Consider the following 11,865-nt stretch of genomic DNA (forward strand, 5'->3'; position numbering starts at 1 on the left):
TTAAGTGTAGAGAAGAGGAAAGGTCCCTTTTTGTTTATTAATTATTTAACTTTTATTACATTTGTGGATAAGTAGGAGTTAAAACAAAATTAAATGGGATTATTATTATTTAGACGGGCGCATGTATCCACCGCTAATGGGTTGACTGAGTAAGTATAAAAGTTGGCCGATATATGTCATTAAAATACAAAAAAAAATCTAGGGGTAATAGGACCCCCGCAAAGTTCAGTATGCTCCTCTGGAAATTTGGTTAAAGTTCAAGTATTTTCATGGGTATTATTCCAATACAAGTATTATTATATACCATAATTTGTATTATTATTATACACTCTATCGACCCCTGTGATTCAAGGGATTATGTAGATTATCCTGTTACGAATTTTAAGATGAGATTTATTTGTTAGGTGAGAGGTAATAGTTAAAATTAATATACATTTATACTATTTTGATATAAATTGTTCATTTCTGATTTTAATCTCAAAATATAATTGTGGCATATTTTGCATTTGAACCAACATCCCCTTATAGTACACCATAATAAGTTAGTAATTAGAATCTGTTTGGTACGGAGGAAAAATGTTTTCAATTTTTTGTTGTTTGATTAGTCTATTTTAAAAAAATACTCTTTTAGAAAATATAAATTCCTTAAAAATGAGAAAAAATAATCTTTTTATAACAAAAATAAGTTTGGACATTTCAAATTAATTGTCTTTTTTCCACTCACCAGTACTTTAACCCTCGCCTCTCCTCCCCATACCATCCCACTCTTGCGGTGCTTCACTAGATTACATATCCAGAGTGATTTAGTTGGAAAATAAATTATTTTCAAATTAGTTAGTTCATTTTCAAGGTGGGATAAAATAACACAGCAATTTCAAAATAACTGATTTTCGAATGAGTTATTTCGTGCATTTTATCTCAACCTAATATGAGATAAGCTCGTCTTAAAATTAATGTTGAGATAAATTATTCCCTATTCCTTGTTTCAAAGGAACTCTAAATATTCTTGAAATAATACCTTTTTAGTTACTAACTACTCTAAACACTAAAAAAATTCGTCAGAAACCCTACTTAGTTGTCCAAAAAAAAAAAAAACACAATTTTCATAAAGAAATTCCTTCCTACCAAACACACCCTTTCCAACAACCACATTACCCTAAAAAAACATATATACCTACCCTAAAAGAGCCCAATTTGTCAGAAATGATTCTTGAAAACTCATTACCAAAAGCCACATTTTATGTTTATACCATTCCTCTCCTCCCACTCCACCCCACCACAATGGCCAATTGCAATTCTATGGTTCTAAATCATTGATTTGATTTCCACCTCCAAATTAAGAATCTATATCAATAATTTCATCTTTTACATAATTTTCGTTTAGTTTTCCCACCAAAAAGAAATAATACAACAACGTACAGACAATTGATCTATAAGTGTTGAGAAGTTATGGAGCTAGCTGCCGTTCGTAAACATAAACACGTTGTCAAAATTTGCCAATTAAGTTGTCTTCTCTTCACTTCTACTGTTTAGTATACAAATTTTCCGGCATTCAATGCTATAACTATTTCTGCACCTTCTGATAGACTAGAACAACATATACTAATGTTTTTCTTTTGTCTTCATGAGCGCCTTCCTGTCGTCGCGTCTTTGTGACACATCATTTTATAACACTACAACAAAAAAGGCCTTTAGCGAGAAAAAAAAAAGAAAAATCCAATTGTTGATATTTTTCTTGTTATTAATTAGTCAATTTTCACAGTTGTTCTTGAATTTTTCACAAAAATCATGGCGATGTTGAAATTGAATAATGGATTGAATTTTGGAATAAGGGGAAAGTTTGGTTTTGCAATAAGGGGAGGTGGTAGATTTTCGAGATTTGTTGGGATGAGGAGAGATGAGAGACATGGGATTTGTTTGAATTGTTGTAGTGGAATTGAGAATGGTAGAGTGATTACTATGGGTGAAAATGATTATTATTATGGTTCGTCTAAAATAGCATCGGTAAGTGATTCAACGGCGACATGTGATACTGATTGTTATTATAGTTCGCCTAAGATAGCATCGATAACTGATTCATCAAAGGATGGTGATAATGATGAGGGGGAGGAATTTGTGAGGATGATGAGGGAAGCGCAGCCGCATTTTCTCGCGCATAGGGGTAGGACATTTGTTGTTGTTCTTTCAGCTGAGATTATTGACAGTCCTTACATGTCATCGATACTCAAGGTATGTCTTCTCTCCTTCTGCCTCTGCTTTTGTGTGTATGATTATGAGGATTTGAATCTTTCTACCCGAATTTGAATGACGAGTTAGTGTAGTTTGACCATTGGATCCTTTTTAAAAAATAAAAAAAAAATGATAGGTTGATGAATAAAATTAAAATTTCTCATTGACACAGGATGTGGGGAGGGCAGCATCCTAAATTGGGGGGGGGGGGGGGGTGTATGCTGTAGGTAGCATACCGTGATGGTAAGTACCAGTCTAATATAATTACAATTATATTTTATACATAAGTCACACAAGATAATTTTCTGTTGGTCTTAATATTCTTGGACCATAGGTTTCATTTATGCTGTTGCTCTTAATATTCTTGGACCATAGGTTTCATATGAAACCACTTGTCTGTGAAAAATGAAAACGCAAATTACTTTTGAAGAGGACCATTTTATGACTATTGCCAATAAATAATATAATATGGTTAACGAAAAAAAAATAAAATATATATATATATATATACTATGATGCTATTTTCTACCTAATCCGATGTGCGTTCATGTGATTCACGTGTCATACTATTGTTAGTGTTTGAACAAAAAATAAAATTCTTATAACTTGAAAGAGTTATTCTGGTAGGAGTTTGATCTTATAAATTAAATATTTATTTTTTGTTTATTTGAAAATTTTAAAATTAGAGTTGAAATGATATTATATTAATTATAATATTTACAATTATATGAAAATAAAATTTTGGACGTGCTTCGAATTTTACATATAATTTTAAATTATATCTTAGATATTTTATAATCACTTTCAAATAAAGTAAAAGGATTTTCAATTAAATAACTTTTTATAGCCCAATGGCAATTCGTCCGTGCTCATACATTAAAGGTGGCGTTTTACGAGGAAGCCCGCTCAGATAGTGATACATCTTTTTATTTATTTATTAAAATAACTAGGTAATTTGTCCTCTCTTCGCGCAGTCCTGAGTGACTTATTTTTCACCATTCAAAGTGCATGAAATTCAAAGTTATTTCTTAATCAGATCTTGTCTTCAATTCTATTCAATCTACTATAATTAGAGCATCAAATGGCACAAAAATAAATTAGCAATACAGTTATTCATAAATTAATACAACAACAACAAACCCCAGTGTATTCCCACATAGTGAGGTTTGGGGAGGGTAAGATGTACGTAGTCCATATCTCTACATCTAAAGAAGTAGAAATGTTGTTTCCGATAGATCCCCGGCTCGAGACACGGAATTCTAAACAAATTCATAGTAAAACATGGAACAAGATGGCATAACATAAATACGACACCCACAAGTAATAAAAATCAGAGAAAAATAAATACATTCGTAATAAAGCATGAAACAAGGTATCATAACAAGAATAATACCCCCACCAAGTAATTCCCTACACTAGCGACCCAAACTGACCCTAGCCTTCTGCCCTAATTCGCGTCCTCCAGATATTCCTATCCAGGGTCATGTCTTCAGTGAGCTGTAACTGCTCCATGTCTCGCCTAATCACCTCTCCCCAGTACATCTTTGGCCTACCCTTACCCTGCCTAAAACCATCTAAAGCTAGCCTCTCACACCTACGAACCGGGGCATCCATGCCCCTCCTCATACTCATTATAGGATTTGTAGTTACAAATGAGGAATATGAAAGAAAGGATTAATGAGAGTTAAAACTAAATTAGCAATGTAATAACTCAATGAGTAATATAAAATTAAAGACACTGAGAGTTATAAATGTGGAAGATGAAGGAACAAGTTAATGAGAGTGAACTCTTTTCAGTTTTGATGACCTGAATCACTCACCATGTGATTCTAAACCAGGAGTTAAACCAAAAGCATCATCGTATGACTGCATGAACCAGACAACAGTGTTTGAGATGAGAAGCATTACCAAGAATCAAAGCAAAAGATTATTACCAAATAGAAAGTAATGATCACATGACTCATGTTATCTAGTTAGAAAGGTTAGGATTAGTTTGTGGTGACAAGGATATCAACATAAGCTTAGACAGGCATTCCAACAAATAACGGAAAAAAACTTTAAATTAAAATACAGTGTATGTCAACAAAAATTCAAATTCACATGAGTGACAAGCTATTATAATAAATATAATTTGCCAATATGAAATCAAAAAAGGGAGAACGAATCTCTTTACACTTTGAAAAATATAAAAGACTAAATTAAGCAATAACATCATAATAATGCTAAATCACAAGCATGGATGGTGAAAGACCACAAATATTTGGAATGGAGGTTCTAGAAGTCCTTAAGAGTAGAAAAACCAAAAGTTCAGAGGAGTATGATATATTAGATAACAAAATCAAGAAAAGCTCATGGAAGTTATCATAACAAACTCGATAAAACCTATACGAGTGGATTACTGATAGTCATCAAGCAACCTCAAGCGCATAACCTGGGTTAGAGAAGAAAATCGTATAGAGTAAGGACCTTAAGTAGGACAAGCACTTTAGACAAGTCAGGTGAAAAGTTACAAACCTTTCCACAAAAGTACTAGAAAAAAAGCTTGACATTTGCTTGAGTAACCCATATCATACAAATGAACAAGTCATGAAGTATTATCTCCATAGATATTCTTTAACTATGTGAGACAGGGATTACAAACCCAAAATTACCTTCTTATCAATATTTGTACAGTATATAGTTCTTGCACACATCTCTTTTTCATCTTCCGACTACATATCAGTGTCAAAGTAAAAATATTTCAATATAAGCAATAGACAGGTATCTGTTCATCGCCCTCAACAACAATTTTGTTAAAGGGAAATACAAAAAAATATACACAATTTCTCACCTTTGGAAGAAATGTTGAATTAACTAGTGCAATTCCAATTTTGGGGGGAAGTACTTTCACGGGTAAAACCCAAGCATAGTTCCAGCAAGACTCAGAGCATTTCTTGCACCTTCTGCAAATCATACATGGGACAGCGTGGTGTTGGACACCAACTTTAACCAAAAATAAAAATTATCAAAATAAAGCTTATGGTTCACCATATATAAGACAACGTGGTGTTGGATGACAACTTTAACCAAAAATATTTAATTCACAGCTGTCACCAAAAGTAAGTGGTAATTCTTTTGCACCAAACCATGTAAGAATTGCACAAACCTGTATTAATTGTGAATGTGAATTTTGAAATGTCAAAGAGAAGGCACATCAATAACCGTTCATTTAATTTTCTACAAGAAAATAAAAGCTGCAAACAACTTATCTCATGCATGCAACAAGCTAGATTCTTTCAACTTCGTGGTTTTTGCCCGCAGCCTTTCCATCGATGCAGGATTTTCTTTGAGCCTTTGCTTCACATATGAAGTTCGAACATCCTCTACCATTTTCTTAGCCTTTCCATCCTCTTCAATGAGAGCAAATAGAGTCCTCAAGCAGTCCTTTCTATTCTCCTCGCGGTGTTTAAATTTGAGAAAAAATAAATATTGTAGTCATGATAAGTTCCTGAAAATTCAAATGCCAATGTAGAAGAACACCAATAACGAATAGTTAAATACCTCTTAATAATTGTTCAACATTAGTTACACATCAATAAAGCTCAGTTGGAAGATAAACTGAAACATACATTAGAGTGACCCCATAACAAGATCAGATAGTAGTAATTTAGAAACACCCACAGGCTAAAATGTATCCTTACCTAAAATTTGTCAAAACAAAGCTTATGGTTCAACATACCTTCATCAGTAAATTCTATAAGGCGAATTGGAATACAGAATTGGACCTTCATCAGTAAATTCTATAAAGGCGAATCGGAGTACAGAATTGAGCTCTCCCACATATGCGACAGTCAACTACCTTCTGCACATTAAGGTTAGTCAGATTATGACAAGAAAATATTGCATAAACATATTATTTTAAAGTGCTATAAATTATGATTGAACGTAGAAGCGTGACCAAATGGGAAACATAATCACCTACCCGCAAGTAAGAAAGAGTGTAGTAAGTTGCCCTTCAGTCACTTACAGAAAATAAGAACAACAAGCCCCCAAAAATAGATGAAGATGAAATAATAAATAAATAATGAATAAATACTCCATGCCCTCACTATTCCTCTTTTTAGTGAGGGATAGTGATGAAAGGAGTTTGTGCCTCCTTTCATCTTCTGACTACATATCAGTGTCAAAGGAAAAATATTTCAATATAAACAATAGACAGGTATTTGTTCATCGCTCTCAACAATAATTTTGTTAAAGGGAAATACAAAAAAATAAACACAATTTCTCACCCTTGGAAGAAATATTGAATTAACTAGTGCAATTCTAGTTTTGTAGGGAAGCAATTTCACCGGTTAAACCCAAGCACAGTTCCAACAAGACTCATAACATTCCTTGCACCTTCTGCAGATCATACATGGGACAATGTGGCGTTAGATAACAACTTTAACCAAAATTAAAATGGTCAAAACAAAGCTTATGGTTCACCATACATGAGACAACATGGTGTTGGATGATAACTTTAACCAAAATTATCTAATGCACAACTGTGCCACCAAAAGTAAGTGGTAATTCTTTTGCACCAGACCATGTAAGAATTGCGCAACCCTATATTAATTGTGAATGTGGATTTTGAAATGTCAAAGAGAAGGCACATCAATAACCCTTCATTTAATCTTCTACAAGAAAATGAAAGCTTCAAACAACTTATCTCATGCATGCAGCAAGCTAGATTCTTTCAACTTCGTGGTTTTTGCCCGCAACCTTTCCATGAATGCAGGATTTGCTTTGAGCCTTTGCTTCACATATGAAGTTCGAACATCCTCTACCATTTTGTTAGCCTTTCCAGCCTCTTCAATGAGAGCAAATTGAGTTCTCAGGCAGTCCTTCCTATTCTTCTCGCGGTGTTCAAGTCTAAGCAAAATAAACCATTGAGCCATGATAAGTTCCTATAACTTCAAATGCCAATGTAGAGGAGCACCAATAACCAGCAGTTAAATATATCCTAATAATTGTTCAACAATAGTTACACACCAATAAAGCTCAGATGGAAGATAACCTGAAATATACATTAGAGTGACCCCATAACAAGAGCAGATAGTAGTAATTTAGATACACCTACAGGCCAAAATGTATCCTTACTTGAAAATTGTCAAAACAAAGTTTATGGTTCAATTCAACATACCTTCATCTGTAAATGCTATAAAGGCGAATCGGAGTACAGAATTGGACCTTCATCAGTAAATTCCATAAAGGCGAATCGGAGTACAGAATTGGGCTCTCCACATATGCAACAGTCAACCAACTTATGCACATTAAGGTTAGTCAGATTATGACAAGAAAATATTTCATAAGCATATTATTATAAAGTGTTATAAATTATGATTGAACGGGGAAGCATGACCAAACGAAAAACATAATCACCTGCCCACAAGTAAGCAAGAGTGTAGTAAGTTGCTCTTCAGTCACTTACAGAAAATAAGAACAACAAGCCCCCGAAAAAAGATGAATATAAAATAATCAATAAATAATGAACAAATACTCCGTGCCCTCACTGTCCCTCCTTTTTGTACCTGATGATTAATTTCAGACACGTAAAATATCCTCCTTATAACCTCTTCACGTTGGGCCATGGTTGTCCGTAGATTCTCCCGTCTTCTATCAAAACCATAGTCATTTCTCTTCTGCTAGTACATTTCAACCAAAACTATTAGCCACGACTATATTATAATGACTCATTACAAATAAGCTTACAAAAGGTGAAAGACAATAAACTTGTCTTTTTTAGACAATGAGGACAGAGAAAAACATTACTGCACCTTTTTGGACCTTACTATATTCTCATCCATATATGTTCTTGCATGATAACAACAATATACCCAGTATAGTCCCACAAAGTGGCTCTAGAAGAGTAAAGTGCATCTACACCTTATCACTACCTTAAGAGTTAGAGACGTTTTTTATGTGCTCAAGGAAAAAACAGTCCAAAAAAGTCCGCAAAAGAAGTAATACCAGAAAACAACACACAGTAATAGAACATAAATAACAATACTACAATAGAATAATCGAGGTATGATACCAATTATGAAATTCCCACCTTAAGTTATAGATTATATTTTAACATAAATAAGGCAACCCATAAGAACAAACAGTCAACGAAAGAACCTAATATTTGCAAATAAACTGTCTTTCAGTAGCTACTAAATGATAACAGGAAAAGATAGATACCTTTCTGTTAAAAATTTCATCGGCGAGTCCATTTTGCGTTACAAAATTGAAAGCATCAAAGCCAAATTGCTCTCCACTTGGAGATATTGGCACTACATCATGGTTGCTGGAGAGTGAAGGAGGCACAAACTCCTCAGTCTGGGGGTTCAATTTCGAAAATATTTCCTCCAATTCTCTCATTTTTTTCTTAACCCCTTCATCAACAACACCTCCATTCTCGGCGCTAAGAATTTTAAAGGATGAACCTAGCAAGTTCAAATCTTCTAGCTGCCTATGGTTCATAAAAATCAATGGAATTATAATTGAATACAACAACAATAACCTACCCAATGTAACTAAGATTAATTCCTCCATTCTTCCATCAGAGTTTTGAGAGCCAATGCCAAAAATGTGTAATCAAGAAAAGCCAAGTGAGGAGGGAAAAAAAGAGGAAGACGAGGGTATTTTGTGTTAATGGTTAATTAATGGGTTTATTAATTATTACTTTATTGATTTATATACTCATCATCATTCCGCCGCTCCTACCAACGCTTACTTACAACTAAGCAAAAAAAAAGGGTTCTAAATAAGAAGCCCTTTGAATAAGCGAGGCTTTCCCGATAGAAAGATTTGCATGCAACAGAGATCTGCTAGCTCTTTTTTATGCCTGGCACTGAAGAAGAAAGATCAGATGCGCCTTATCCACTATTTGCGATGTGAATAGAGGTTAGGTATGACAGACTAGAATTCCACAGGTGTCTATTTCACTGAAGAATTGATAAAAGCGCTCAATTTATAATGAAGAAATGATAGTAGCTCTATGTTTTATAGGCTTTATCATATTTAGTCGGAAGAGTTTAGGTAATACTTTCAAAGTGACTCTCGACGGGAGAATCCAGGCTATTCAGGAAGAATCGCAACAATTCCCCAATCCTAACAAAAAAATAAATGGTAATAAATTAAAATTAGAAAAAATAACTCAAAAAATCAGAAAAAAGATAAATATGTTTACTAAGCATTGAGGCATGCCACATCATCAGCCTCTAATGACTCTTTTATATATATATATCTAGAGAGAGATTTTTCATATAGAAAAAATATTACTCCCTTCATTTCACGAACTAGTATTGTTTGACTGAGCAAAATATATTTTAAAAATTTATAGTTTAAAATAAATTTTAAATATTTATATGATTATAAAATTTAAAATCAAATTATTTTAGTAATAATAAAATGATACGCTCTTTGAAATGGACTAAAAAAAAATAATACATAAAATCGGATGAAGAGAATATTATTTTTTAAATAGAAAGTCAGCTTACTGAGTACATGACCCTAGATAGGAAGGTGTGGAGGTCGCAGATAAGGGTAGAAAGCTAGTGTGAGTATGGTTGTAGCAAGCAGTCAGGAGAGATCTTGTGTAGCCGGGTTAGTAATTGTAGGACTATGTACATAGGTATCTTTGGTATGTGAGTGTATGTTATGACTAGGTGGGTGTCCTATTTCTTATTTCTTAGTTCCTACTTTTTTGTTTCGTGTTGCACTTATTTCTCCTATTTCATATTTCTCTAATTTCTATTTTATTATTCCTTATTCCTTATTTCTGTTATGTCATCCATCCCCCTGTTTACTATTCTTTATCTTAAGCCGGGGGTCTATCGGAAACAACCTCTCTACTTCTTCGGAGGTAGCATTATGGACTGCGTACATCTTACCCTCCCCAAACTCTACTTTGTGGGAATACACTGGTATTGTTGTTGTTAATTTTGTATAGGACAAAAGAGTCATAAGTATAATAAAATAAAAAGACATTTCCTAAAAGAAAATAAATTGAAATTTATGGTCCAAAATATTTTATTAATAATTCATTCTATTACAATAAATTTAAAATTCTTGAAAATAATTAATTTAAATATTTAAAAATATATTTATAAAAATTAAAAGCAATATATAATTTCATAACTTCCCATAGTATTACTTTACGCTATATAATAAGAGTGAATGAGGACTAAAATGAGGAGCTTGGGGTCATTTTTTTAAAATGACAACTAAGCTCCTCAAAGTTTCATTTATTATTATTTAAGGATTTTTCTAGAATTAGTTATATTTATTTAAAATTTACATAAAAAAATATTATACATTATAATAATGAATGTTAAAATATTTAAAAGGCATGATAAAAAATTGATTGCTTCTCAAATTTTTTGCAGCGTTGCTTAAATTGGGATAACTATTTGAAAATGATATAAAAAATACTATAAATAATAATAATTAACAACTTAAAAACTACATTGAGGAACTTAGGGTCGTTTTTTTTTAAATGACAACTAAACTCCTCAAAGTTTCATTTATTATTATTTGAGGATTTTTATAGAATTACTTATATTTATTTAAAATTTTCATAAAAAAAATTATACATTATAATAATTAATATTAAAATATTTAAAAGGCATGATAAAAAATTGATTGCTTCTCAATTTTTTTGCAGTGTTGCTTAAATTGGGATAACTATTTGAAAATGACATAAAAAATATTATAGATAATAATAATTAACAACTTAAAATATTTAAAAGATATATAAAAGTAAGAATGAGAGGAGCTTTGAATCAACTTTAAAAAATGATAAATAAGTTCCTCAAATTCCCTCTTATATTTTTTTGATGAGCTTAGAGTCAGTTTGGAAAATGATAAGAGTGAATGATGAGCTTAGGGTCATTTTTTAAAAATGACAACTAAGCTTCTCAAAGTTCCATTTATTATTATTTGAGGATTTTTTTTAGAACTATTTATATTTATTCTAAATTTACGTAAAAAAAAAAATACTATACGCAATAATTAATTTTAAAATAAGGCATGATAAAAAAATTAATTGCTTCTCAAAATTTTTGCGATGTTGCATAAATTGGGATAATTATTTGAATGGTGTTAAAAATACTATGAATAATAATAATTAACAACTTAACATATTTAAAAGACATTACTTTACTCTATATAATAAGAGTGAATAGGAGAGGGAGTGTGCAGCTTCCGGTCGTCCGCTTGTCGACTGTTTAGCTGCTTGCTCCATAATTTTACTATATCGCTCCTAATTAATTATTATATGTCTTCTATGTATTAGAAAATTAATAATATTTAATAAAAAAAAGTAAATAGACATTTATGACATGTTTGCTTCAGTTGCTTCAACCATAATTTAACTATATCACCCCTAATTAATTATTATAAGTCGTCTATGTATTAAAAAATTAATATTAAAAAAATAACTTTAAAAAAATTATTATAGAATCATTTAAGTATTAAAAATTAATAATATTTAATGTTGAATTAACTAGACGTCATATATGAGGTCCACTTAATTTTTTTTTCCCATAAGTAATTTTTTATAATAATTTTGTTATATTACTTCTAATTAGTTATTATAAATCATTTAAAACATGTCTAATTTGCTGCTTC

General features: G+C 31.8%; 1 protein-coding gene across 2 annotated transcripts in view; it reads left to right on the plus strand.

Moving 5' to 3' along the window:
• Positions 1 to 1,118: 1,118 nt before the first annotated feature.
• LOC107868013 (probable amino-acid acetyltransferase NAGS1, chloroplastic) overlaps positions 1,119 to 11,865 on the plus strand; it is a 45,352-nt gene continuing 34,605 nt past the window's right edge. The window contains exon 1 of one of the 2 annotated variants that reach the window (XR_007054888.1): positions 1,119 to 2,229. Coding sequence is in view for 1 of the 2 variants with exons in the window: in XM_016714550.2 (XP_016570036.1) it covers positions 1,789 to 2,229 (441 nt within the window). In the remaining variant the exon portion in view is untranslated. The remainder of the gene's footprint in view (positions 2,230 to 11,865) is intronic. The other variant, XM_016714550.2, reaches the window with a different exon arrangement.

Source organism: Capsicum annuum, chromosome 4, assembly GCF_002878395.1.
Source record: "Capsicum annuum cultivar UCD-10X-F1 chromosome 4, UCD10Xv1.1, whole genome shotgun sequence".
Taxonomy (NCBI): Eukaryota; Viridiplantae; Streptophyta; class Magnoliopsida; order Solanales; family Solanaceae; genus Capsicum; species Capsicum annuum.